The 27500-nt window shown below is 47.6% G+C and overlaps 2 protein-coding genes across 7 annotated transcripts in view; one reads left to right on the top strand and one right to left on the bottom strand.

Moving 5' to 3' along the window:
- LOC138363304 (uncharacterized) overlaps positions 1-10450 on the top strand; it is a 60151-nt gene extending 49701 nt beyond the window's left edge. Inside the window, exon 3 of the mRNA XM_069322323.1 lies at positions 9681-10450. Within this exon, the coding sequence (XP_069178424.1) occupies positions 9681-10450 (770 nt within the window). The remainder of the gene's footprint in view (positions 1-9680) is intronic.
- Positions 1-27500, bottom strand: part of LOC123752290 (hexosaminidase D-like) — a 373939-nt gene that overhangs the window by 174602 nt on the left and 171837 nt on the right. Inside the window, exon 1 of one of the 6 annotated variants that reach the window (XM_069308530.1) lies at positions 6784-6815. The exons of the other annotated variants lie outside the window; for them this stretch is intronic. The gene's annotated coding sequence lies outside the window, so the exon portion shown is untranslated. Of the gene's footprint in view, positions 1-6783; positions 6816-27500 lie in introns of those variants that run through there. 6 annotated transcript variants of the gene reach the window in all.

Genomic DNA, 27500 nt, shown 5'->3' with positions numbered 1-27500 from the left:
GCAGGGTGCTGGTGTGCGTGTATAACCAGCTGCAGGGTGCTGGTGTGTATAACCAGCTGCAGGGTGCTGGTGTGTGTGTATAACCAGCTGCAGGGTGCTGGTGTGTGTGTATAACCAGCTGCAGGGTGCTGGTGTGTATAATCACCCACCTGGGAACACTCCACCACCTCCTGGTCCCTACTGGTGGGCCGGGACCACCACTGGTCCTAATTTATGTTAATGGTCTACACGAGGGAGTGACCTCCTACATGTCAGTGTTTGCGGACGATGGCAAAGTAATGGGAATGTAAAAATAAAGGACTGCAAAATGTTACTCAGGACCTTAAACTCCAGGAGTGGACAAGCAAATGGTTGCTTAAGTTCAATCTTAATAGGTGTAAGGTAATAAAGATAGGGAAAGGTTAAAGAAAACCAGACGGTGTCCACCAGACACCAATTGCAGGAATCAGAGATATATATTTGGGAGAAAATATAATACCATCACTACCGCCAGAGGCACACACAAGCAGGGTGACATCGGCAGCATATGGGACGCTGGCAAACATTGGAACGTCGTTTAGAAACTTAAATCAGGACACGTTCAAAGTAATCTACACAGCCTTTGATAGACCAGTACTGGAATGTGCAGTACCTGCTTGGAATCCATACCCTGTGAAACAAACTAATATCGAAAAAGTACAACGCTTTGCTACTAGATTAGAGCCAGAGCTTAGAGGGTTATGAGGATAGGCTGAAGGAACTGGATCTCACAACCATGAAGGACAGAAGAAATAGAGACCACCTTGCGGTTATTTGCGTTTATTTCGAGGCTCAATGTCTCCGAGGCCCGGTATACCAGGCTGTTGGACGCGGCTGCTCGTAGCCTGAACTATGAATCACAGCCTGGTTGATCAGGTATTCTTTGGAGGTGTTTATCCAGTTCTCTCTTGAACACTGTGAGGGGTCGGCTAATTATGTCCCTTTATGTGTAGTGGAAGCGCGTTGAACAGTCTCTGGCCTCTGATGTTGATAGAGTTCTCTCTCAGAGTACCTATTGCACCTCAGCTCTTCAACGGGGGTATTCTGCACATCCTGCCATGTCTTCTGGTCTCATGTGGTGTTATTTCTGTGTGCAGGTTTGGGACCAGCCCCTCTAATATTTTCCACGTGTAAATTATTATGTATCTCTCCCGCCTGCACTCAAGGGAATACAGATTTAGGCTCTTTAGTCGGTCCAAATAGTTTAGATGTTTTACTGAGTGGATTCTAGCAGTAAAAGATCTCTGCACGCTCTCCAGGTCAGCAAGTTCTCCAGCTTTGAAAGGGGCTGTCATTGTGCAGCAGTACTCCACTCTAAAGAGCACTAGCGTCTTGAAAAGTATCATCATTGCTAAAGCATCTTTAGGTTGAAAGGTTCTTGTTATCAAACCTGCCATTTTTCTTGCTGTTGTGACGGCTACTTTATTAAGTTCTTTAAAGGTAAGGTCTTCAGACTTGAGTACACCCAAATCCTTTACATTTCTTTTTCGTTCTATGTTATGATTTGACTGATTTTTGTACGTGATTTGATTTTATATTTTCATTTTTTTTTTGTAGCGCAAGAGCTGTAACTTATCATCTTTAAATTCCATATTATTTTCTGTAGCCCATTGAAAGACCTGATTTACATAAGATTGGATGTTTGCTGTGTCCTCTATGTTGTCTATTAATAAAAATCCTAATGTCATCTGCAAAGGGTACCTGCTTGATGCCTGCTTTATGAGGTTTTGGGAGTTGTTCTACTCCCCAAGCCCGACCCGAGGCCAGGCTTGACTTGTTAGTGCTATGTCCACCAGGCTGTTGCTTGGAGCGGCCCGCAGGCCCACATATCCACCACAGCCTGGTTGGTGGACGGTGTTTTGCTGCTCTCCTTAGCGCCTTATTTTGACCCACCACCAGCCACCAGGTACCTCCCAGACCCGCCACCAGGTACCTCCTACACCCACCACCAGGTACCCGTTACACCTTAATGCGTCATATGACACTTGACAACACTGGCCTTCACCGTTATGCTTCCTGCCTCACCGCACTGTGCTTGTCCTTGTGTCACCTGTTTGTGTCTCACGCTTGTTGCCTCTCCTCTGGTGCATTTGTGTGTGTATATATATATATATATATATATATATATATATATATATATATATATATATATATATATATATATATATATATATATATATATGTATATATATATATATATGTATATATGTATATATGTATATATGTATATATATATATATATATATATATATATATATATATATATATATATATATATATATATATGTATATATATATATGTATATATGTATATATGTATATATATATATATATATATATATATATATATATATATATATATATATATATATTTTGGGGTCACTGGTTTCCTTATTTCACTGTTGGTCTGGACTGAAGCACCAATAATATTGTCTCTCATTGCTTCGGTGCTCGCTGCCTTGTGCGTGCTTAGTCTGCGTCCATCGTAGCTTCACGAATCAATGTTTTGTTTCACTGCTGCATGTGTCACTCTTCTACTCAACCCGTCCTCGACTCAAGTCCATTACATCCAGCGGTCAACCCCACAGACGCATTCATAAATTTTAACATGTTGTTCATTCAAAACGGGAATTTTCTCAAGTATAAATTAATATTATAATATATTAGCATATTGTGCATATATAGGCATTGGTTATGTTAGGTGTTTAGGTTCTGTTGGCGATTATTTGTATTTGTAGTACGTGGGTGAAGCATTTATAGCGTTGTGATTCGAACAAAATTCGTCAGTGAAACACTTGTTCCGGATATGTTCGAACGTCAGCAGTTGTGAGTCGTGTGTAAACCGCTTTTCATTCATAAACAGGGGGTTTGGCGGGTGCATGGAATCACTTTTGGATCATGTTTGGAGAACGGACTGCTTCTACGTCACGCGTTACTGCAGTGCTTCCATTATTGTTTTATGCTTCACTGTTTTGAGTTCTTCACTGCCTGCTGCGTCCATTGATTGTGTGCTTCTCGAGTCACTGTTATGTTTGCTTCACTGCTTCAGGCATTGAAGGTATTCTAAGACTTATCACTAGTTCTTAACTGTAATGAAACCCGCTATTATAGAGTGACTGACTCTGGTGATCTTTGAAGGTGGTCCTCGACGTGTAACAGCCAGGGAGATCAGTCCCAGGTGACCTCTGACCCCATGCAGAGTCTTTGAAGTGCTGACGAGTTTGTTTTGGATTGCAAATATCTTGATGGAAATATTCCATTGACATGGCGCGCGGTCGACCCCAACGACCGACCTACCAATACCCCTCTTCCTCCCTCTCCCTCTTCCTCTCTCTCTCGTCTTTAATTTTTTTTTAATTTTGCCCCGAGGGGCGAGTTTATTGGGCAGCGCCACTCATCCTATGAGTGCACTCTCACTCGTCCTCTCTCTCTCTCTCTTCCTCTCTCTCTCTCCCTTCCTCTCTCTCTCTCTCGTTTCCTCTCCCTCCCTCCTCCCTTGTTTCCCAGTTCCCTTCTTTCCTCCTGTCTGGGTGAGGATGAGTGTGAGGTCAGGAAGTTGACCTCGCCGTCCATTAAGAGGCTTTTCAAACTATTTTAATACAGGAAATTCCTCTAGGGCGGCTGCCCTGCCACTCAAGTAGACGACAGACGGATCTTCGCCACTCAACACACGGAGCGGTAGCTCGCCACCTGTTAGTTACCAGCTCAGGATAAGTCGTGTCAAACAACTTTAATGGAAAATATGCTGAGTGTATTGCATATGGATCACAGCCTCCACTTGTAGGTTGACAACAGGCTAAACAGTTTATATTAGCTGGGGTAATTTTGGTGTATAAATACTACGTGTATGGATGATAGAATTCAGAGTGCCTTGGAAAGTGACCGGGGGTGGGGGGTCTGCATGTCATCAGGCGGCCGGGCTAAGAGATATGAGGCCAAATTCACGAAGCAGTTACGCAAGTACTTACGAACCTGTACATCTTTTGTCAATCTTTGGCGACTTTGTTTACATTTATTAAACAGTTAATGAGCTCCGAAGCACTAGGAGGCGGTTTAGAACAACAACAGCTGATTGGGAAAGTTTCATGTTTGTAAACTGTTTAATAAATGTAACCAAAGCTGTCAAAGATTGAGGAAAGATGTACACGTTCGTAAGTACTTGCGTAACTACTTCGTGAATCTGACCCATGATCTCCAGCAATCATGGTTGCTGGAGATCATGGTTGATCAAATGCATTACTTTATGGACCACCGCCAATGAGAGGCGGTGGTTCATAAAGTAATGCATTTGACCTCTGATGTATTGTTCCATGTCCAAATTACTTACCCTTTGCCAGTGTCGGAGAGTGACTTAGTAATTTGTCAGTGTGTAGGTGACTTAGGATGTGAAGTGACCATCATAATTTCAAATTAGGGGAGCAGGGGAGAACAGGCTACCCAGGACAGCCTTGTCGTCCTGGGGTCAGCCATATTGTCCTAGGGGCCAACCATATTGTCCTGGGGCCAACCATATTGTCCTGGGGCCAACCATATTGTCCTGGGGGTCAACCATATTGTCCTGGGGTCAACCATATTGTCCAGGGGGTCAACCATATTGTCCTGGGGGTCAACCATATTGTCCTGGGGTCAACCATATTGTCCTGGGGGTCAACCATATTGTCCTGGGGGTCAACCATATTGTCCTGGGGTCAACCATATTGTCCAGGGGGTCAACCATATTGTCCTGGGGGTCAACCATATTGTCCTGGGGTCAACCATATTGTCCTGGGGGTCAACCATATTGTCCAGGGGGCCAACCATATTGTCCAGGGGGCCAACCATATTGTCCTAGGGGCCAACCATATTGTCCAGGGGGCCAACCATATTGTTCTGGGGCCAACCATATTGTCCTGGGAGCCAACCATATTGTCCTGGGGCCAACCATATTGTCCTGGGGCCAACCATATTGTCCTGGGGCCAACCATATTGTCCTGGGGCCAACCATATTGTCCTGGGAGCCAACCATATTGTCCTGGGAGCCAACCATATTGTCCTGGGGCCAACCATATTGTCCAGGGGGCCAACCATATTGTCCTGGGAGCCAACCATATTGTCCAGGGGGCCAACCATATTGTCCTGGGGCCAACCATATTGTCTTGGGGCCAACCATATTGTCCTGGGGCCAACCATATTGTCCTGGGGCCAACCATATTGTCCTGGGGCCAACCATATTGTCCTGGGGCCAACCATATTGTCCTGGGAGCCAACCATATTGTCCTGGGGCCAACCAAAGGTTTTGATCACCCTCTCCTCCCACTCCCCAGTCACCCCAGTGAAGCCCAATAGCTCACCCAATCAGATACGTGTGTGTGGTTGAAACTGCATTCTGGTTGTTGTTGTTGTTAAAGATTCGCTACTTGGAACAAAATGTTCCACGTAGCACGGGCTATGGTGAGCCCGCAGTGTGCATTCTGGTTAATGCTCTGAGTGCAGAGCTTCAGTGAAGCTCCAGTGAAGCGAGGTGTGAGCTCGGCAGCCTTGCCCTTTGCTCCCCTCTCTTCCTTCTCGGTGAAGCTGTGAGTTGAGCAGGACACGTGTTCTCGCGAGCTCCTGAGTCGCCCTCGGCTGCTCCAAGTACCAACTCCATGTTGGTACTTGGTAGTGTGAGACGACTGACTCGTGGCCATATAGACAGCTTCCCATTCATCGACGGCCAGGAAGCGCGTGTATGAATGTGTGGTGCGACTGCTGAGTAAGTCCTTTTGTAATCATTTGTGTTCGGTGTTGACTCGTATTGTCACGTGCGACCCAGTGACTGCGTGGCTGTTGTTGGTGCGGCCACGGAGAGCGAGGCGTCGCACGGAGTGCCCGCTCTTGACCCTGGCACGTGTGTGGGAATGTATTGACAACACGCGTCTCACCCTTATGTGCGGGGCAATGGTTTCCAGAGCATCACTTCGAGTTCCAAAATTGTATCTTTCTCTTGGCATACTGCCGCGGGTGTTGGGGCATACTGCCGCGGGTGTTGAGGCGGCCGTTACTACTGGTGATGGTCACCAGTGTTACGGTTACGTTGCGTTACGACACTGAGTAACATGACCAAGAGACCATACTGAGCACAGTTGTCCCTACGACACTTCTCAACACACAACTATTCCCTCTCCGCGTGTTTATATATTTTAGTTTTGTGTTTCCATTTAGTGATTAAATTCGTATGTTAGGCACCTGGTGTTTCAAGAAATTATTTCTTCTGTGGTGGGACCCTTCAGTGTGGCCTGTGGTGGGACCCTTCAGTGTGGCCTGTGGTGGGACCCTTCAGTGTGGCCTGTGGTGGGACCCTTCAGTGTGGCCTGTGGTGGGACCCTTCAGTGTGGCCTGTGGTGGGACCCTTCAGTGTGGCCTGTGGTGGGACCCTTCAGTGTGGCCTGTGGTGGGACCCTTCAGTGTGGCCTGTGGTGGGACCCTTCAGTGTGGCCTGTGGTGGGACCCTTCAGTGTGGCCTGTGGTGGGACCCTTCAGTGTGGCCTGTGGTGGGACCCTTCAGTGTGGCCTGTGGTGGGACCCTTCAGTGTGGCCTGTGGTAGGACCCTTCAGTGTGGCCTCCCCTTACCCACACGCGCCTTACCCACCTCCCATACCCACACTAGTCACGTTGTGGGGGGTCATCCTAGGGCGAGCAGGCATCCATCTTTCAACTACAACTTTCCACAATCAAGTTGAAGCATATGGCCCATGTCAACATTGCCCCCCCCCCCTCCCGATGAATTTACACTCCCTCAACCTCACCTTGATGTGTTGACGACCCCCGCTGCTGACCCCCGCTGCTGATCCCTGACTCCTCACCTGAAACAAACACACAACCTATTATAAACATACAACTTGTTATAATGAAACATCCTATTATCAGCAAACACTATTTATTTATCAACAAACCACGTCAAGTGTGAACTGTAGCATTGTTTAGGCCGCGGATAATCCGCCAGACTTGGAAACATTGATTATGCTAGAAAGATATATCTGGCCTGTTTCTAATCTCTATACACCTACAACATAAGCCTGCTTACTCCTGGAGAACATAAACATGCCTGAACATCACCCCACAACACACACACACCACACGCACACAAAAAAATCTAATAGTTATCATCCCGAACCTGTCTCCTGAAGCTCACATCAAAAGAATATCATCAGCGGCGTAGGTAACTTGGGTCAGGAATAATTTGGAACCTTGTATTTTACGGGCTCACCATAACCAGTGCTACATGGAAATTTTAGTTCCGAGTAACTAAATCTAAAAACAACAACAAACTTGTATACCACATATGTAAGACCAATCGTGGAGCATGCGGCTCCAGCATGGAGTCCATAACTTATCAAGCATAAGACGAAGCTGGAGAAGGTTTTTATGGAATGCCACTAGATTACATATCGAGCTAAGACGAATGGGTTACCTGCTTGAAAGGCTGCGTGAATTACCCTCACCTGGCTGAAGACAGACGAGTTCGGGGAGACATGATCACCACATACAAAATTCTCAGGAATTGACAGGGTAGAGAAGGGCAGATTATTAAGTACGGGTGGTACTCGCACAAGGGGAACAAGGGTGGAAAGTGAGTACCCATATGAGCCTCACAGACATTAGACAACTTTACAGCGTTAGAATAGTTAATAAATGGAATGCATTAGGCAGTGATGTGGTGGAGGCCGACTCCATACACAGTTTCAAATGTAGATATGATAGAGCCCAGTAGGCTCAGGCACCTGTACACCAGCAGATTGACAGTCGAGAGGCGGGGCCAAAGAGCCGAAGCTAAATCCGCGCAAGCACAATTAGGTGAGTACACACACGATACAAAACCAATAATTAAGAGTTGTGAGAGATGAGGACTGAACGACTCTCCAAGATACCTTACACAAACCTCAGAGTTGATCCGAGAAATAGCTACTGAAGTCAACCCCAACAAGTGTAAGGTGATGAAAATGGCAACAGGAGACTAAAAGGCCAATACACGATGAAGCGAAACTCCCTCCCCTAGAGAAAAGGACCTGGGAGTGGACATAACATTAAACCTAATTCCAAAGGCTTAATATAAATAGAATAGCGTCCGCCGCGTACTCCACTCTGGGAAAAGTTAGAATATCCTTCAGGAACCTAAACAAGGAGGCATTATATTACATCACTGGATACCGCCTACGTGAGCCCAGTCTTAGTACGCCGCCCCCTCGTGCCCCCCCCCCCCCCCAACATTTAAAAAAACAACCCGTTCTCGACTCCAGTCCATTACATCTAGCCGTCGACCCCACAGACGCATTCATAATTTTTTACATGCTGTTCATTCAAAACGAGAATTTTCTCCAATATACATTAATATTATAATATATTAGCATATTGTGCATATATAGGCATAGGTTAGGTTAGGTGTTTAGGTTCTGTTGATGATTATTTGTATTTGTAGTACGTGGGTGAAGCATTTACAGCGTTGTGGTTCGAACAAAATTCGTCAGTGAAGCACTTGTTCCGGAAGTGTTTGAACGTCATCAGTTATGAGTCGTGTGTAAACCGCTTTTCATTCATAAAGAGGGGGTTTGGCGGGTGCATGGAATGGACTTTGGGTCTTTGTTTGGAGGACGGGCTGTAAAAAACACACAAAGAACCTCGAAAAGGTTCAAAAGTTTGCAACAACGCTCATCACAGTTTAGCCCGTCCTCGCATATGAAGATCCAAGCTCGTTAATCCACCCGCCAAACCCCCTATTTATGAATTAAAAGCGGTTTACACATGAATCATAACTGATGAAGTCCGAACACTTCCGAAACAAGTGCTTCGCTCACGTCCTCTATTCGAACCACAATTCTATAAATGCTTCACCCACGTACTTCATTTTTTTATGTATAATAATAATAATTTATACATGAGAACAAACCAGTTTTTAATACACAGTATGTTAAAATTGATGAATGCGTCTGGGGAGGCCGGCCGCCGCTTTAAACAGCCTAGTGTGAGAACAGGTTGCACAGTTGCAAGGGATGACGTATGAAAAAAAAATGCAGGAACTACACCTAACGACGCATGAAAAGTGAATAGGAGGAGGACATGATAGAGGCGTCTAAAATACTAAGGGGAACTGACAGTGGAAAGAGTAAATGTTCATATTGAATATCAGTAGAACAAGTGGAAATGGGTTAAGTTTGAGGCTTAGATGAATGAAAAATATTAAAGTTTTCTTTTAAGGTAAGATTAGTAGGAAAATGGACTGATCTAAAGGAGCAAGTTGTAGAACCAAATTTCATTTATTATTTCAGAAGTCGTTATGATAGGGAAATAGCCGAGGAATCATTGTACTAGGATGAAAAGGCGGTGTCCAAGAGCTAAAACTCGATCCTGCAGGCACAAATATACGAGTACGTACAGTGGGAGAGTAATGGACAAATGAAAAACGCTAAAGAGAGATGTGGTAGAGGCGGATTTCATACTCTGCTTCAAGTCTTGATGTGACAAGAGCTCAGTACTGAGATACGGTCCATTTAGACTTGAAGAGGCAGGACCAAACAGCTGAAACTCAACCGCCGTAGCCACACGGACGGTTAGTTCACTCACAGGATGTGTGGCGCCGCCTTATGAACTAGTTCACCGAGGCACAACTATATATTATTGTATCCTCGTCCGTCACCCCCGCCAGCAGGGACCTCGTCCGTCACCGCCGCCAGCAGGGACCTCGTCCGTCACCCCCGCCAGCAGGGACCTCGTCCGTCACCGCCGCCAGCAGGGACCTCGTCCGTCACCCCCGCCAGCAGGGACCTCGTCCGTCACCGCCGCCAGCAGGGACCTCGTCCGTCACCCCCGCCAGCAGGGACCTCGTCCGTCACCGCCGCCAGCAGGGACCTCGTCCGTCACCGCCGCCAGCAGGGACCTCGTCCGTCACCGCCGCCAGCAGGGACCTCGTCCGTCACCGCCGCCAGCAGGGACCTCGTCCGTCACCGCCGCCAGCAGGGACCTCGTCCGTCACCGCCGCCAGCAGGGACCTCGTCCGTCACCGCCGCCAGCAGGGACCTCGTCCGTCACCGCCGCCAGCAGGGACCTCGTCCGTCACCCCCGCCAGCAGGGACCTCGTCCGTCACCGCCGCCAGCAGGGACCTCGTCCGTCACCCCCGCCAGCAGGGACCTCGTCCGTCACCGCCGCCAGCAGGGACCTCGTCCGTCACCGCCGCCAGCAGGGACCTCGTCCGTCACCGCCGCCAGCAGGGACCTCGTCCGTCACCCCCGCCAGCAGGGACCTCGTCCGTCACCGCCGCCAGCAGGGACCTCGTCCGTCACCGCCGCCAGCAGGGACCTCGTCCGTCACCCCCGCCAGCAGGGACCTCGTCCGTCACCCCCGCCAGCAGGGACCTCAGGAGTTTACAAGACGTCGCTGCTGCTCCTCGTACGTCACCGCTGCTACCCTTATCTGCTTGATACCTGGTTGATGGGGTTCTGGGAGTTCTTCTACGCCCCAAGCCCGGCCCGAGGCCAGGCTCGACTTGTGAGAGTTTGGTCCACCAGGCTGTTGCTTGGAGCGGCCCGCAGGCCCATATATTCACCTCAGCCCGGTTGGTCCGGCACTCCTTGGAGGAAACAATCTAGTTTTCTCTTGAAGATGTCCACGGTTGTTCCGGTAATATTTCTGATGCTCGCTGGGAGGACGTAGAACAGCCGCGGACCCTTACTACGTCCTTCTCCCTCATAATGCCTCTCTCCCTCCCTCCTTAATGAGGACATAAACTTCAACACAAAACTCGAGTGATCCCAACATGAAAGACGTAAACAAGAGCTCTTGTCCTTGACCCTTCCTCAGTGAAGACCTGGAGGAGGAGCACTGGAAAGGGAGGAGAGGTAGGAGGGGAGGAAGGGTAGGAGGGGAGGAAGGGTAGGAGGGGAGGAAGGGTAGGAGGGGAGGAAGGGTAGGAGGGGAGGAAGGGTAGGAGGGGAGGAAGGGTAGGAGGGGAGGAAGGGTAGGAGGGGAGGAAGGGTAGGAGGTGAGGAAGGGTAGGAGGGGAGGAAGGGTAGGAGGGGAGGAAGGGTAGGAGGGGAGGAAGGGTAGGAGGGGAGGAAGGGTAGGAGGGGAGTAAGGGTATGAGGGGAGGAAGAAGAACGGACGGAGGAGAAAGAGAGGAAGGAGAGGAGGCGAGGAGGAGGAAAGGGAGGAGGAAGGGGAGGAGCCAGGAGGAGGAAGGGGAGGCAAGGAGGAAGGTTCCGCCCCGTCTACTAACCTTGCTGTACTTGTGGCGTTACAATTTAACTGTTTTGATCTTCAAATTATTTGCCAAATTTGACTTTAACATTCTGGATAGAGAAGGCTTCTACAACATATATTTTCTTTGCGCTTGTTGAGCGCGCCGTAGAGGGCACCAGCATTACCTGTCGCCCCTTCGCCTCGCTGGCGTCTCCACCTTCCACCTGTGTCCTCTTGTACTATTTTCTCTCAATTTGAAGAGGTTATCCTTGTCCATCTGATATATTCCCCTCATTATATATCTTGTATACTGTGATCATATCCCCCTCAGTTTTCTTTATCTATAGCGTTACCAGATTTAGTTCTATTAGCCTACTGTCTCCGGTTAACCCTCTTAGCTCTGGCACCAACCTTTTAATTTTTCAATTCTGACTATGCTTCAAAAGGTGAGGCTTCCATGCCGGTGCTGCATATTCCAGCACTACTCTAACACATGTTGTGTCGACTGCCATGAAGGAGTCCTGATTTAGGTTTCTAAGCGATGTTCTTATATCTGTTTACGTGTGCCTCATGTGTCAGTGTTAGAATTAGTTTCACTCACAAATCTCTCTCTTTCTGATTCCTGTAGCTGCCTTCGACCATTGGTATCTAGGTCCTCTTGTGACTTCCTGTATTCCTCATATGTATTCTGCTTTCTCTTTTTAAATTCATCAGCGTTGCATCACCTGCAAACATTGACATGTCTGAGCTCACTCCCTCGGGAAGGTCGTTCACATAAATTAGGAACAGCAGCGGCCCCAGGGCATGGCCTTGTGGGGCCCCGCGGGTTACAGTCTTCCAGCTTGAAACCACCTCTCTCACTGTGACTCTGCTTTCTGTCTTTCAGGTTCTCCATTACCCAGTTCAGTGTTTTCCCAGTTACCCCAGACTGGTTCTCCGCCTTGTACACCAGTCTTTCAGGAGGAACATTGCCAGACGTTTTTTGACGATTTAGGTAAATACAGTAGTACCTTGTACCTTGATAGGGTATTGGAAGTTCCTCTAATCCCCAAGCCCGACGCGGGGCCAGGCTTGACTTGTAAGAGCTTGGTCCACCAGGTTGTTGCTTTGAAGCGGCCCGCAGACCCACGTATCCATTAAAACCCGGTTGGTCCGACACTTATTGAAGGAAGCTGTCCAGATTTCTCTCTCCACGGTTGTTCCGGCAATATTTCTTATAGTCTCTGGGAAGACGTTGAACAACCGTGGACCTCTGATGTTTATACAGTGTTCTCTGATTGTGCCTATGGCACCCCTGCTCTTCACTGGTTCTATTCTGCATTTTCTTCCATATCGTTCACTCCAGTACGTTGTTATTTTACTGTGTAGATTAGGGACCTGGCCTTCCAGTATTTTCCACGTGTATATTATTTGGTATCTCTCTCGTCTCCTTTCTAGTGAGTACATTTGGAGAGTTTTGAGACGATCCCAATAATTTAGGTGCTTTATCGCGCCTATGTATGCCGTATATGTTCTCTGTATTCCCTATATTTCAGCAATCTCTCCTGCTCTGAAGGGGGAAGTGAGTACTGAGCAGTACTCGAGACGGGACAACACAAGTGATTTGAAGAGTACAACCATTGTGATGGGATCCCTGGATTTGAAAGTTCTAGTAAGTCATCCTATCATTTTTCTGACTGACGCAATATTTGCTTGGTTATGCTCCATAAACGTTAGGTCGTCAAACATAATTATTCCCAAATCCTTTACATGTTGCTTTTCTACTATGGGCAGACTTGATTGTGTTTTGTATCCTGTATTGTTACGCACAGGGTATAGCACTGTATTGGTCTGGCCCCAATGACTGGCACATTTAGTTCTTCCAGGAGGCTTCTTGCCTCATGAGGAAGGAAGGAGGAAGGGAGGGAGAAGGGATGAGGAGAGACGGAGAAGGGGAAGTGAAGCAGGCGGCGCTAGGGACGGGGATATGAAAAGTACCCACCTCCACTGTTGTGGGTAACAACAAGCAACACCTTCAAAAGCACGCACGACCAGAAACACTGAGAATGAGAATCATTAACTAACAGCACAACAGCTGGAAAGGCGAAGGCCGAAACGAAAATGCTAACCGTTTTCCTTGCCCGAAACGCTTTGCGTGCTAGTGGCTTTACAAGAATGTTAATTCACCTTATTTTCTATATTCTCTGTTAACCCCCCATGTAATTTATATAAATATATATATATATATATATATATATATATATATATATATATATATATATATATATATATATATATATATATATATATATATATATATATATAAATAAATAAATAAGGCTGACGCAGCAAGTTGATGTAGGTAACCACATCTGGGCCAGAAGCCTTCACCCAAGACTAAAGAACAATGACAAAATAGACAAAGAAACATTGTTCAAAAATGAAGATCAAATGAATGAGTCCCGCCAAGATCTGATGAAAGGTGACGCGGTACACAATTTCAAAAGTACATTTGCTCAGAAAACAAAAAAAAAACAAAAAAAAAACGTGAAAACTAAGGAGGTGAAGCATTAAACAAAGTATGTTCTGAAGGCGGGGCCCAGGAGCCGATACTCTGCCCAGCACACATTGCTAGGTGAGAACGCCCAATTACAGCCCCGCTCCTGTGCCAGGTAAGTCCACTACGGGTTCACCATAGCCCGTGCTACTTGGAACTTTTTGTTCAGAGCAGCGGAATTAACACAACAACAACAGGCGAGAAGGACCCGCCGGGGGGAAGACACCGACCGGGTACTGGACCGGAACCAAGTTTTTGTGGCGACAACCTGGCGGAGTGACTCACCCACCCTCCACCCACCTCCCCACCCTCCCCACCCTCCCTACACCCACCTCCCCTCACCCTCCTCCCTGTTACCTATCGTACTTTACGGCTCGAAACCCTAACAAGAGCATGGACCTTAATTATCTAGGGCTACTACAAACTGCTGTTCTCAAGAGCGGGTCACCAGTGTATCCCCCATGATAAGTACAAAGCAACTTGATAAAATTTCTCCCTTAGGAATGAAGAAATATACATATAAAATTGTAATATATATATTAACAATATAATCAAAATTATATTAAGTACCGATGGACAAGATCAATTATAAAACAAAATCAGAAATACTGTTCCTCCCAGAATAAAGATCTACTAAATGACACAACAACAAGTAAACAGACTAATCTTCCAAAGATGTTAACTCTCCTGGTCCCTTGAAGCTACTAACTCTCGCGCCGTCTCTACCCATAATTCTCTCCCCCTCTGCCTCATCCAGGATGAGGGATGGAAAATACAGACTTTTTAATATTTAACTAATTGAACAACCACTTGTTCTCAAAATACATAAGAATGCAAATTAAATATAATAGTTACTTTCAAAATATATAAGTTACAATGCCACCTGCTTAATTACAGTAAATTAACATATATATGAATATTAAAAGGTGACATCTGGAACTCCCATAACTGAACAGGTCGAGCAATTCTAACTTCCCGAATCTAACAGGTATTAGACGTGTGAAGAGCAACGGCGCTCCTGTCCCCACTGATATTGCCACACCACACGATAATTTACAAAAATATAATATATATAATGATGAAATGGAACAAAATAAGTTTATTTAAATTTATATACGTATCCAGCTAGGAGTACGTAACACTCCCCACCCACCCAACACCCTCCTCCCCACCACCCTACACCCACCTCCCCACCCACCCGACACCCACCTCCCTACAACCACCTCTCCACCCACCCAACACCCACAGGGCCTGGTGCAGCCCACGGAGACAACAGACCAGACTACAATAAGCCTAGCGGGCTCCTACATCGTTCAGCGTATCGACCGCTGGTATACGCAAATTATACGGTTGGGTGAGGTGTGAGTGTTGTGAGGGGTGAGTGTCGGAAGGTGTGAATGTTAGGTGTACTCAACTAGTTGTACTCGCCTAGTTATGCTTGCGGGGGTTTAAGGTTTGGCTCTTTGGTCCCGCCTCACAACCGTCAATCAACAGGTGTACAGCTTCCTGAGCCTACTGGGCTCTATCATAGTTACATTTGCAACTGTGTATGAAGTCAGCCTCCACCACATCACTGCCTAATGCATTCCATAGGGATGTGGTGTTGTGAGGTGTGTTGGTGTGAGGTGAAATCGGTGTTATGAGCGTGAGTGAGAGCTTGCATTCCCGGAAAAGTGTGGGACTGGAGGCTTCAGGAAGGGTGGAGCGAGCGAGCAAATACGTGTGTGTGTATTTGGTACTTGTGGCTGCAGGGTAGAGCTGCTAGCTCTTGGACCCCGCAGGTTGTCCACGCTTATGTACTCACTCCCGACCTATTTTCCTTTGTCATTCGGTGACCTAGGGACCGAGGTTCGATCCCGGCAGCCGGCGGAAAAACAAAATGGGCAAAGTTTCCTTCACCCTGATGCCCCTGTTACCTAGCAGTAAATAGGTACCTGGGAGTTAGACAGCTGCTACGGGCTGCTTCATGGGAGTGTGTATGAAAAAAAAGTTAGTAGTTAGTAACAGTTGACTGATTGACAGTTGAGAAGCGGGCCTTAAGAGCAGAGCTCAACCTTCGCAAGCACAACTAGGTGATACCTGGTTGATGGGGTTCTGGGAGTTCTTCTACTCCCCAAGCCCGGCCCGAGGCCAGGCTTGACTTGTGACGATTTGGAAATTCATAAAAAAGCCGGAAATAAATTAGATCAAATCTACACTGATGGGTCATCTAATCCTGTTAATGGCAGGGCTGGTGCAGCTTACACTGCAATCAGGAACAATGCTTTACAACGCGGACATGAAGAAAAAGCCCGTATTGAGAACTATGCCTCTTCAACGCAAGCAGAGCTAACTGCCATTTTTATGGCGTTAAGTTTCCTTGAACGAAACACTAATGGTGCAGTGATCTGTACTGATTCAAAAGCAGCGCTACAAAGCCTTTGTAAAAATCGGGCAGAAAATCTTGCGATAGTCGCTGAAATCAAGAGAGCTGTGACAGTACTAACCAATCAAGGAAGAGTCGTCAAGTTCCTGTGGATCCCCTCCCATGTTGCAATATGTGGGAATGAACGAGCAGATGTGCTGGCTGCTGAAGGAGACCACATTGAATACTTCATACCCAAGACTTAGAGGTATTGTCAGGCAACATCACCGTGAGAAGGTAACTGAGGAAAGGAAGGATCGAAAAACAAATCAGTAAATCTGTACGCTGGTACAACATGGTTGCTGCTGGCAATTCCCAGTCATTATGGAAGCAGAAGAGGTGGACGCGGGAGAGAATCAGTAATAGCAATAATTCGTCTTGGATACAAATATCCATGGAGATTCGGGATGGAAAACAGTTGAAAAGAGTAGTTGCAAAATCTGTGGTGAGAGTGATGGACACCGCCTTGACCCCTTCCTGAGTGTGTGGACATTTGAGAGTCATTAGAAATGTGTGTAGAATAATAAACCCCACATTGTTTGAGTTAGGAAAACACTTTGTCAAATATTGATACTGTTCTTAAGAGATTTCCCCAATTTGGCATCCGCAAGATAAGGTAAGATTTTAAGGGTTGACGAATGTTAATCTTCTTGTTTGATAAGCTGTTCACTTCAGATAGTTAATTAAGTCCCAGCTGTGTCTGGGTACAAGCGACAGGATGAACAACCCAGCGGGTTTTCTTCCTATTGAGGAGTGTTGTACATGCTGCTATGGCGGTGTGTTCACTCACAGGATGAATGGCGCTGCCCCATTCTTATAACCTATCGTTTCCAATATCACAATACATGCTTGAGCTGTGATCCGCCGCTCAAGCGTTGTGTTATTTGATCTCAGGCGCAGCCAATTCTGTTGGTATTTGGAACTTATGAAAACTTACTCAAGTGCGCACCAACCCCGCATTTCCTGAACATTATACCTAATCAAACAACTTCCTGCGAGGCTTCATAAAACAAATACAAGTTTGGATCAGATATTCTCCAAGGCCGTATGCTTGTAGTGTCCGCTGCTGGTGGTACCCGTCTTACAGGGAGAGGTGGACCTCACCTCACCCGGAGCTCAGACGTACCAGGCTCTAGTTCTACCGCTCCCTTGTGAGTCGCATCTTATTGTTAATCTCTCGGTTACATGTCGGCCGACACCTAGCCTTCACGAGAAGAAGAGAAAGAGAGAAAGAGAGGGGAACAGAACAACTCCAGAAACCCTCTCCAGGTATACCCCAGGTATACGAGCACGAGGACCACCATGGGGACCAGATAACCGACAGATAACGCCTCGTTACTGTGAATACCAATTAGCCATAATGAAGTTAGAGACATTCCTGAGAGCGGCCGTGTCTGGCGGGTAAATAATAGGTGATGTGGGGGAGACGAGCAGCGGTGTGGCTCCCTTGTCCGACACGGAGGGGGAAGAGGGAGGGGGAATTAGGAAGACTACAGAGAGGAAGGGGATGGGAGAAGGGGGGCGGAAGGAAGGGAGGGAGAGAGAGACGGAGATCAACTCACTACTACTGCCCAGGTTCGCTACCATCAACTTTGACGATACTCATTAAGCGCTCCCATGATACCAGTCTCCTGAAATATTCTCCAATTGCCTTCATCTCTCTCTAGTTTGTCTTGCTGTTGAGTTCCGTTGTTTGAAGGTTGCTGCGTTGGTGGCGTGACCCGTTGCCTTCCTCGGCGCGCACACGTGTGTATGTACGGGCGGTGTGTTGGTGTCTGGCGGCGGTGTGTACACGCCCAGGAGGGTCCAGCGTGACCTTCCCTCTCTCTACCCCCGCCCCCCCCCCACCTGCGGGGGTCTCTACCGCTGCCCCCCACCTGCGGGGGGTCACTACCGCCCCCCCACCTGCGGGGGGTCACTACCGCCCCCCCCCCCACCTGCGGGGGGTCACTACCGCCCCCCCCCACCTGCGGGGGGTCACTACACACGCACGCTGACCTCCGGCTGGTGTACTGGCCGGACCCTCACTCAACGCGCCTTCGTCGTAAGGAAGCCCTCGTCCACGACTCATCAAGCATGTACACACACACACTTACGGAACCTGTGCATCTTTCCTTAAATCGTGGTGGTTTTGTTTACATTCATTAATCGGTTTTTGGGCTTCGAAATTTCACAACCCAAGGTTATTGTTGTTATGAACAACCTTAAAGTGTTCCGGAGAGCCAGAGAGCCAGCTGAGTCAGAATGGAAGCCCAGAAATTAATTGAAAATGACATTGCTGCAAAAGCATAGGACCAAAGCTGTTTTATAGCCATGTATCAGGAGAAAAAGAAACAAATAGACACCATGTGATCAGATTAGAGACAAGGTGGAAGTCTCCAACAAAATGACAAGGTGGTGTGTGAGGAACTTGTCAAAAGCCTTTAGGAGGACTTTATAAAGAAACCAACTGTGGAGACCAGAGTTGAGGTATGAAAAGTCAGAGGAAACACTGGATGACATAGTAGTCACAGCGCAAGAGGTTAAAAACACCAAGAAATTTTGTAACTAAATCAATTGGGCCAGACTTTATTTACACCATGGCTACTGAAGGAGGGTGCAGAGGTGTTGTATCGCCCTCTAACTGCTGTTTTAAATAAAACACTTGAAACAAGAAATCTCCCAGAATTCTGGAAGTTGGCAGTAAGGAATGGGAAGTTGTTTGTCCCCTTCTTGAAGGGGGGGACCCTTACCTGAAAATGGTCAAGGAGAAACTAGAAAAGGTCCAAGGATATGCACCGAAACTCGTTCCTGAGTTTGAGGGGAATGAGCTATGAGGAAAAACTGATAGTACTGGACCTTACCACAATGGAGGAAAGAAGAGAGAGATGATAACATATACCATTCTAAGGGAAACCGACAAAGTAGACAAAGCAACCTAACAGAGTTGTTCAGTTAAGGACAGTAGAACAAGGGGTAATAGATGGGAACTGGAGGCGCAAATGAATCATAAAATCAGGAAGAACTTTTTCGGTGTCAGAGCTGTCAATAAATAAGTTAGACGCAGCAATCTTTGGAGTTAATTCGATTTAGAATTATAAATGAAAATATAATAAAAGCGTGAGAAATGAATCATTGCATTAATCTTAGAACGTTCGGAAGGCGGGGCCAGGAGCCTAGCTCGACCCTGGAAGCACATCTAGGTGAGCACCACCTGCTGCTCCTTCCTACTGGCCTCTCGCCCGCTGAAGTACTTCCTCACAGCCATCTCGTTATGCGAAGAGTGTCTGGGCGTGACGCTCGAGAGACTACTAGCCCCATGGAGGCCAGTGTTTGGGCGTGACACTCGACTAGCCCCATGGAGGCCAGTGTCTGGGCGTGACACTCGACTAGCCCCATGGACGCCAGTGTCTGGGCGTGACACTCGACTAGCCCCATGGACGCCAGTGTCTGGGCGTGACACTCGACTAGCCCCATGGACGCCAGTGTCTGGGCGCGGGGTCGCTGAGCCCCGGAATCACCTCAAGGTAACCTCAAGGTTAGGTGATGGACAGATAAACGTAGAGAGACCAAACACTACAGCGATAGACAGACAGACCAACGGACGGCAAAACAGCAACAACAGTTAGACAGGCCGCTCGTCAACCGTCCTAAATATTAAATACGAACATTATTCCCTGTTAATCTGTCAGGAATTTCCTTGGTAATCCACAACGAAAATCCATATTAATCTCCACAGATATTAGGATTTATTCATACAAAAGTCCACGTTGATTATTCGAGAAAATCCGCACCTAATCTGCCAGGAAGTTAATCCTAGAAATCCCAGACAGGGAAATCTGGGTCATTATACAGAGCTCACATACCCACCCTGGAACACGGCGCAGGTAGTGTCCTGGTGGCGTGACCGGGTGGGGGGGGGGAAGGAGAGGTGGGGTAGAGGAGATTAGAATGTGTTATGAAGGGAGAGGGTAATGGGTGAATGTCAGGGAGAACCTCTACAGCGTTCTCGTTCTCGTTCTCTCTCTCTCGTTCTCTCTCTCTCGTTCTCTCTCTCTCGTTCTCTCTCTCACACACTCACACACTCTCACACTCACACACTCACACACTCACACACACACACACACACACACACACACACACACACACACACACACACACACACACACACACACACACACACTCACACACTCACACACTCACACACTCACACTCACACACTCACACACTCACACACTCACACACTCACACACTCACACACACACACACACACACACACACACACACACACACACACACACACACACACACACACACACACACACACACACCACTCACACGAAAGCTAGTAGAAAGAAAGAAAGCGAAGCAAAGCTCCTTTTTTGCGAAGAAAGCTAGTGGAACATCTGGAGCGAAAGAACAGAACTTTGTAACACAGTTTCAACATGGCTTCAGGGATGGCAAGTCCTGCCTCAGAGGATTAATTGAATTCTACGACCAGGCAACAAAAATCAGGCAAGAAAGAGAGGGGTGTGCAGACTGCATATTTTTGGATTGCCAGGAAAGCCTTTGATACAGTACCACACACGAGCCTAGTGAAAAAGCTGGAGATGCAGGCTGGAGAGAAAGGGAAGGTACTCCACTGGATAAGGGAGTACTTAAGCAACAGAAGACAACGAGTCAGTGTGAGGGGTGAGGTCTCAGATTGGCGAGACGTCACCAGTGGAGTCCCTGCAGGGGACTCACTGCTTGGACCTATACCGTTTCTAATACTGTATATGTAAATGATCTCCCAGAGGGTACAGACTCGTTTCTCTCAATGTTTGCTGATGATGCAAAAATTATGAGGAGGATTGAAACAGAGGATGATAGTAGGAGGCTACAAGATGACCTAGACAGACTGAATGAATGGTCCAACAAATGGTTGCTAAAGTTCAACCCGAGTAAATGCAAAGTAATGAAACTAGGCAGTGGAAACAGGAGACCAGACACAGGACACAGAATAGGAGATGAAGTACTTAATGAAACGGACAGAGAAAAAGATCTAGGAGTTGATATCACACCAAACCTGTCTCCTGAAGCCCACATAAAGAGAATAACGTCTGCGGCATATGCGAGGCTGGCTAACATCAGAACAGCCTTCAGGAACCTGTGTAAGGAATCAGTCAGAATCTTGTATACCACATATGTAAGACCAATCCTGGAGTATGCGGCCCAAGCATGGAGCATTATCAGACAGGTTTGGTGTGATATCAACTCCTAGATCTTTTTCTCTGTCCGTTTCATACCTTGTCAAGCACAAACGAAAATGAAAAAAGTTCAGAGGTATGCCACTAGACTAGTCCTGGAACTAAGAGGCATGAGTTACGAGGAAAGGTTGCGGGAAATGCACCTTACGAGACTGGAAGACAAGAGTAAGGGGAGATATGATTACTACCTACAAAATCCTCAGGGGAAATTGACAGGCTAGACAAGGATAAACTATTCAACACTGGTGGTACGCGAATAAGGGGACACAGGTGGAAACTAAATACCCAAATGAGCTACAGGGACGTTAGAAAGAACTTTTTCAGTGTCAGAGTAGTTAACAGATGGAATGCATTAGGCAGTGACGTGGTGGAGGCTGACTCCATACACAGTTTTAAGTGTAGATATGACAGAGCCCAATAGGCTCAGGAACCTGCACATTAGTTGATTGACAGTTGAGAGGCCGGACCAAAGAGCCAGAGCTCAACCCCCGCAAACACAATTAGGTGAGTACACACACACACACACACACACACACACACACACACACACACACACACACACACACACACACACACACACACACACGACTTGCCTGACTATGCACTTTCCCTCACTCCCTTCCCCTTATCTATTCATCTATTCTCTCTCTCTCTCTCTCCACACCAGCATCAATACTCATTGATGCGAGCATTCCCCTCGTTTCATCGCCCTCTCTTGCCCCCTTTTTCCAGCACCAGCAGGGCAACAATCGTGTAGAGGCGGCGGACGTCCATCCCGGGCTGCGGCACAGGGAACACTCCCGCCGAGCCTGCAACACCAACTCCACTTTAAGCCCTGAACACCCATCAACTCCACAGGTAAAGGCCACACACCTTTTGTATCCAGGTGGACCACCTTTACTAATATTGGTTTCTAAGCCGACGGTTGTATATATGTGTGTGACCAAAGGTTGCATAAATACGCGAGCTATTAACACTTAAAACTCACTTGATCCGACCAGGATTCGAATCCCGAGATCCGACCGGGATCACCGCCTGGCTTATAGGGTACTATAACCGCTACAGCAATGATAGTCTACAAGGATTGGTTAGTCCTGGATCATAGTACCTAAGTTCCGGGACTTACCAGCCCCGACAACACTCCTATCTTGAGGTAATCTTGAGATGATTTCGGGACTTTAGCGTCCCCTCGGCCCGGTCCTCGACCAGGCCTCCACCCTCAGGAAGCAGCCCGTGACAGCTGACTAACTACCTGGTATCTATTTACTGCTAGGTAACAGGAGCATCAGGGTGAAAGAAACTCTGCCCATTGTTTCTCGCAGGCGCCCGGGATCGAATCCGGGACCACAGGATCACGCGTCCAGTGTTCTGTCCGCTCAGCCGCCGGTTCCTCCTGGTGCAAATTTTTCCATCAAACTTTGGCACATTCATAGGCCAGGGGGTGACCCCAGGCGGCGGCAGGACTGCCGCTAGGAATCCACTCAGTAAAACATCTAAATGTCTGGGACTGACTAAAATGTTGAAATCTGTATTCTCTTGAGCGCAGGCGGGAGAGATACATAATAATTTACACGTGGAATATAGTAGAGGGGCTGGTCCCAAACCTGCACACAGAAATAACACCACATGAAACCAGGAAGGCATGGCAGGATGTGCAGAATACCCCCGTTGAAGAGCAGAGGTGCAACAGGTACTCTGAGAGAGAACTCTATCAACATCAGAGGACCAGAGACTGTTCAACACGCTTCCACTACACATAAGGGGCATAACTGGCCGACCCCTCACAGTGTTCAAGAGAGAACTGGATTAAGCACCTCCAAAGGATACCTGATCAACCAGGCTGTGACACATACGTCAGGCTGCGAGCAGCCTGGCTGACCAGTTCAGCAACTAGGAGCCCTGGTCGACGACCGGCCCGCAGGGACGCTAACCCTCCCATGGATGCAACCTACAAATATGCACCTAACTTCCAGGTACCTATTTACTGCTAGGTGAACAGACGCATTAGGTGAAAAGTGCACATCTGTCTATATCCCGCTCTCGAACCATGGATCCTCGGCCGTGATTCAACGACAACCACCACTGTTTTTCAACTTAAACAAAAAAAAAAAGGCACCACAAAAATGTTAAAAATGTTCGTAAATAAGCAGAGTATTTTCAGAAATTGTTCGGCTATTCGCATGTTTTCATTCACTGTGCAGTTCCAGCAGTGACGTGACAGTTTTTTATAAGATTTTCCTGGGAGCCAAGTTTTCAATGCAGCGAGTGCCGTTTCTTGGTTAAAATCGTCATTGAGTGCTGCCAGCCTCGTCTTAAATAAAGTTCTCGAGGGGTGAACTGCGTATTCTCCACAGTAATGGCGTTCTCCCAGGCATCATTTCATCCAGTATGTAGCAGCGAGGACCTCGTTACCGGGAGTGGAGGCCACAGTCCCGCCCGCCTCGCCATCCTCTGATGACCCGCCCTCCCGCCCGCCCGCCCTCGCCACGGCTGAGGGTGGGGTGTGTTTACAGGTGGGTGGGTGGGTAGGGGGGAGGTTAGTGTTGAGTACGAGCTGCACAGGTAAACGAAGGTTTACCTGTGCTTCACCTGCAGCTGGTATCGACAAGACAAGGAGAGGGGTGAGTGGGATGGGGCCGAAGAAGAGATGTATTTACCTATGGTTGATTTCTAGAGTTGTTAAATTTAAATTTTGCCCCGAAGGGCGAGTTTATTGGGCAGCACCACTCGCCCTTTGAGTGGACACACCGCCATAGCAGCATGTACAACACTCCCCAATAGGAAGAAAACCCGCTGGGTTGTTCATCCTGTCACTTGTACCCAGACACAGCTGGGACTTAACTGTATCAAGTGAACAGCTCCTCAAACAAGAAGATTAACATCTGTCAACCCTTAAAATCTTACGTTATCTTACGGGTGCAAAATGGGGGGTTATTTTAAGAACAGTATCAATATTTGACAGTGTGTTTTCCTAACTCAAACAATGTGGGGTTTATTGTCTACACATATTTCTAATGTCTCTCAGGTGTTCACATTCTCTCAGGTAGTGGTCAAGGCGGTGTCCGTCACTCTCATAACAGATTCTGCAACTCCTCTGCTTAACTGACGTTTCCATTCCGAATCTCCATGGATATTTGTATCCAAGACGGATTCTCGTTATTACTGATTCTCTTCCACGACCACCTCGGATAACAGGTTGGTTCGATAACAAGAACCTTTCACACTAGAGATGCTATACCGATGATGATACTTTTCAAGACGCTAGTGCTCTTTAGAGTGGAATACTGCTGCACAATGACAGCCCCTTTCAAAGCTGGAGAAATTGCTGACCTGGAGAGCGTGCAGAGATCCTTTACTGCTAGAATCCACTCAGTAAAACATCTAAGCTATTGGGATCGACTAAAGAGCCTAAATCTGTATTCTCTTGAGCACAGGCTGGAGAGATACATGATAATTTACACATGGAAAATATTAGAGGGGCTGGTCCCAAACCTGCACACAGAAATAACATCACATGAGACCAGAAGGCATGGCAGGATGTGCAGAATACCCCCGTTGAAGAGCAGAGGTGCAACAGGTACTCTGAGAGAGAACTCTATCAACATCAGAGGCCCGAGACTGTTCAACACGCTTCCACTACACATAAGGAGCATAACTGGCCGACCCCTCACAGTGTTCAAGAGAGAACTTGACAAACACCTCCAAAGGATACCTGATCAACCAGGCTGTGACTCATACGTCAGGCTGCGAGCAGCCGCGTCCAACAGCCTGGTTGATCAGTCCAGCAACCAGGAGGCCTGGTCGACGACCGGGCCGCGGGGACTGCTAAGCCCCAAGGTAACCTCAAGGCAAGGTAACCACCTCTTCCCCCATATTGTACCAGCGAACAGATTCACTGATTCGTTGCACTCTCGCAGCCCGGCCTTGGGCTCCTACCTCCCTGGTGTTTACCTTGAGGCTACCTTGACTTTGTTCCGAGGATCACTGACCCAGCAGCCCCGGTCTCTGGCCTGGCCTCCCGGTTGACCATCTCATCAGACTGGCTGTTAATCAACCCAGGCCTCCTAATACCACGTGGCAGCTTGACGTATACTCGAAGGCCAAAAATTGACGTACCAGAAAATGGCAGCTGCTCGCGAAATTGACAATGTCCAATTTTTTCTGTGTGCGGGTCTTCTGGTAGGTTAGGATAAGGTCACTATAGTACGACGGTTTCTTGACGTAGGGGACGCTGGCGAGGATGGGTTGGTCAGACGCGGCTGCTCGCAGTCTGGCGTAGGAGTGACGAGCCAGATGACCAGGTACCCTTCAGGGGAGGTTATCGTCATGTTTCCTGGTGGAGGCTTCAACCTTGGCTCCGGGGGGTGGGGGGGGGGGGATTTATTTTTTGAGGAATACTCTCTACTCCCTACTCACTCACTATCTCTCTCACTCGCACATCTCTCCAGTCTCACCTGTTGTCATTTTAGTGCTGGTGTGTAACGTGACCTTGCAGGAGCCTCCTATATTATCATTCTCATTCATTCCCATTCTCTTAACCACTCTCACTCTCACTATCTCATTCTCTCTCATTCTCATTCTCTTTCACTCTCTCTGTCTCTGTCTCTCTCTGACTCACTCTCTCTCTGACTGTGTTTGCCATCGGCAGAGAACAATGTGAGGCCAAGCAATACATAAATGGTGGAGGTATTCCATGCGGGTTGTAAAGGATCGCTGTACCTTTTCTGCCTCGAATATTTCTCGGTAGCATGTGGGCACAGACCTGTAGTCCAGAGACCAGAGAGGGGGGAGGGGGAGAAGAGGGGGGAAGAGAGAGAAACAGCGCGAGAGTAAGAGCACGCGTGCACGCACACACCTAGTACTCTCTAGGTGAACACACACACACACACACACACACACACACACACACAAGGATAAGGCAGGACAGAGAAGGCTGGGCAGACTGCATATTTCTTGACTGCCAAAAGGCCTTTGATACGGTACCGCACATGAGACTGCTATACAAACTTGAGAGGCAGGCAGGAGTAAGCGGAAAGGCCCTAGTATGGGTGAAGAACTACCTAACAGGAAGGAGCCAGAGGGTAATGGTAAGGGGCGAAAAGTCGGACTGGCGAACAGTAACAAGTGGAGTACCTCAAGGATCGGTGCTGGGACCAATCCTCTTTCTAATTTACGTAAATGATATGTTTACAGGAGTGGAATCATACATGTCAATGTTTGCAGATGACGCAAAATTAATGAGAAGAGTTGTGACAGACGAGGATTGTAGGATCCTCCAAGAGGACTTAAACAGGCTAGCAGAGATGGTCAGGGAAATGGCTACTGGAGTTTAACACCAGTAAATGTAAAGTTATGGAAATGGGATCAGGTGACAGGAGACCAAAGGGACAGTACACAATGAAGGGGAACAGCCTACCTGTAACGATTCGAGAAAGAGACCTGGGAGTGGATGTGACACCTAATCTAACTCCTGAGGCACATATAAATAGGATAACGACAGCAGCGTACTCTACACTGGCGAAAATTAGAACTTCATTCAGAAACCTAAATGAGGAAGCTTTTAGGGCGCTTTACACTGCCTACGTGAGACCCGTCTTAGAGTATGCCGCGCCATCATGGAGCCCCCACCTGAAGAAACACATAAAGAAACTGGAGAAGGTTCAGAGGTTTGCGACGAGGCTTGTCCCAGAGTTACGAGGGATGGGATATGAAGAGCGGCTGAAGGAACTGAACCTAACGACACTAGAGAAAAGAAGGGAGAGAGGAGATATGATAGGGACATATAAAATACTCAGGGGAATTGACAAAGTGGAAATAGATGAAATGTTCACACGTAATAATAACAGAACGAGGGGACATGGGTGGAAACTGAAAACTCAGATGAGTCACAGAGATGTTAGGAAGTTTTCTTTTAGAGTGAGAGTAGTAGAAAAATGGAATGCACTTGGGGAACAGGTTGTGGAAGCAAATACTATTCATACTTTTAAAACTAGGTATGATAGGGAAATGGGACAGGAGTCATTGCTGTAAACTAACCGATAGCTAGAAAGGCGGGATCCAAGAGTCAATGCTCGATCCTGCAAGCACATATAGGTGAGGTACATATAGGTGAGTACACACACACA

The sequence above is a fragment of the Procambarus clarkii genome, chromosome 1 (genome assembly GCF_040958095.1).
Source record: "Procambarus clarkii isolate CNS0578487 chromosome 1, FALCON_Pclarkii_2.0, whole genome shotgun sequence".
Taxonomy (NCBI): Eukaryota; Metazoa; Arthropoda; class Malacostraca; order Decapoda; family Cambaridae; genus Procambarus; species Procambarus clarkii.
This window is presented reverse-complemented; position numbering and strand designations above follow the sequence as displayed.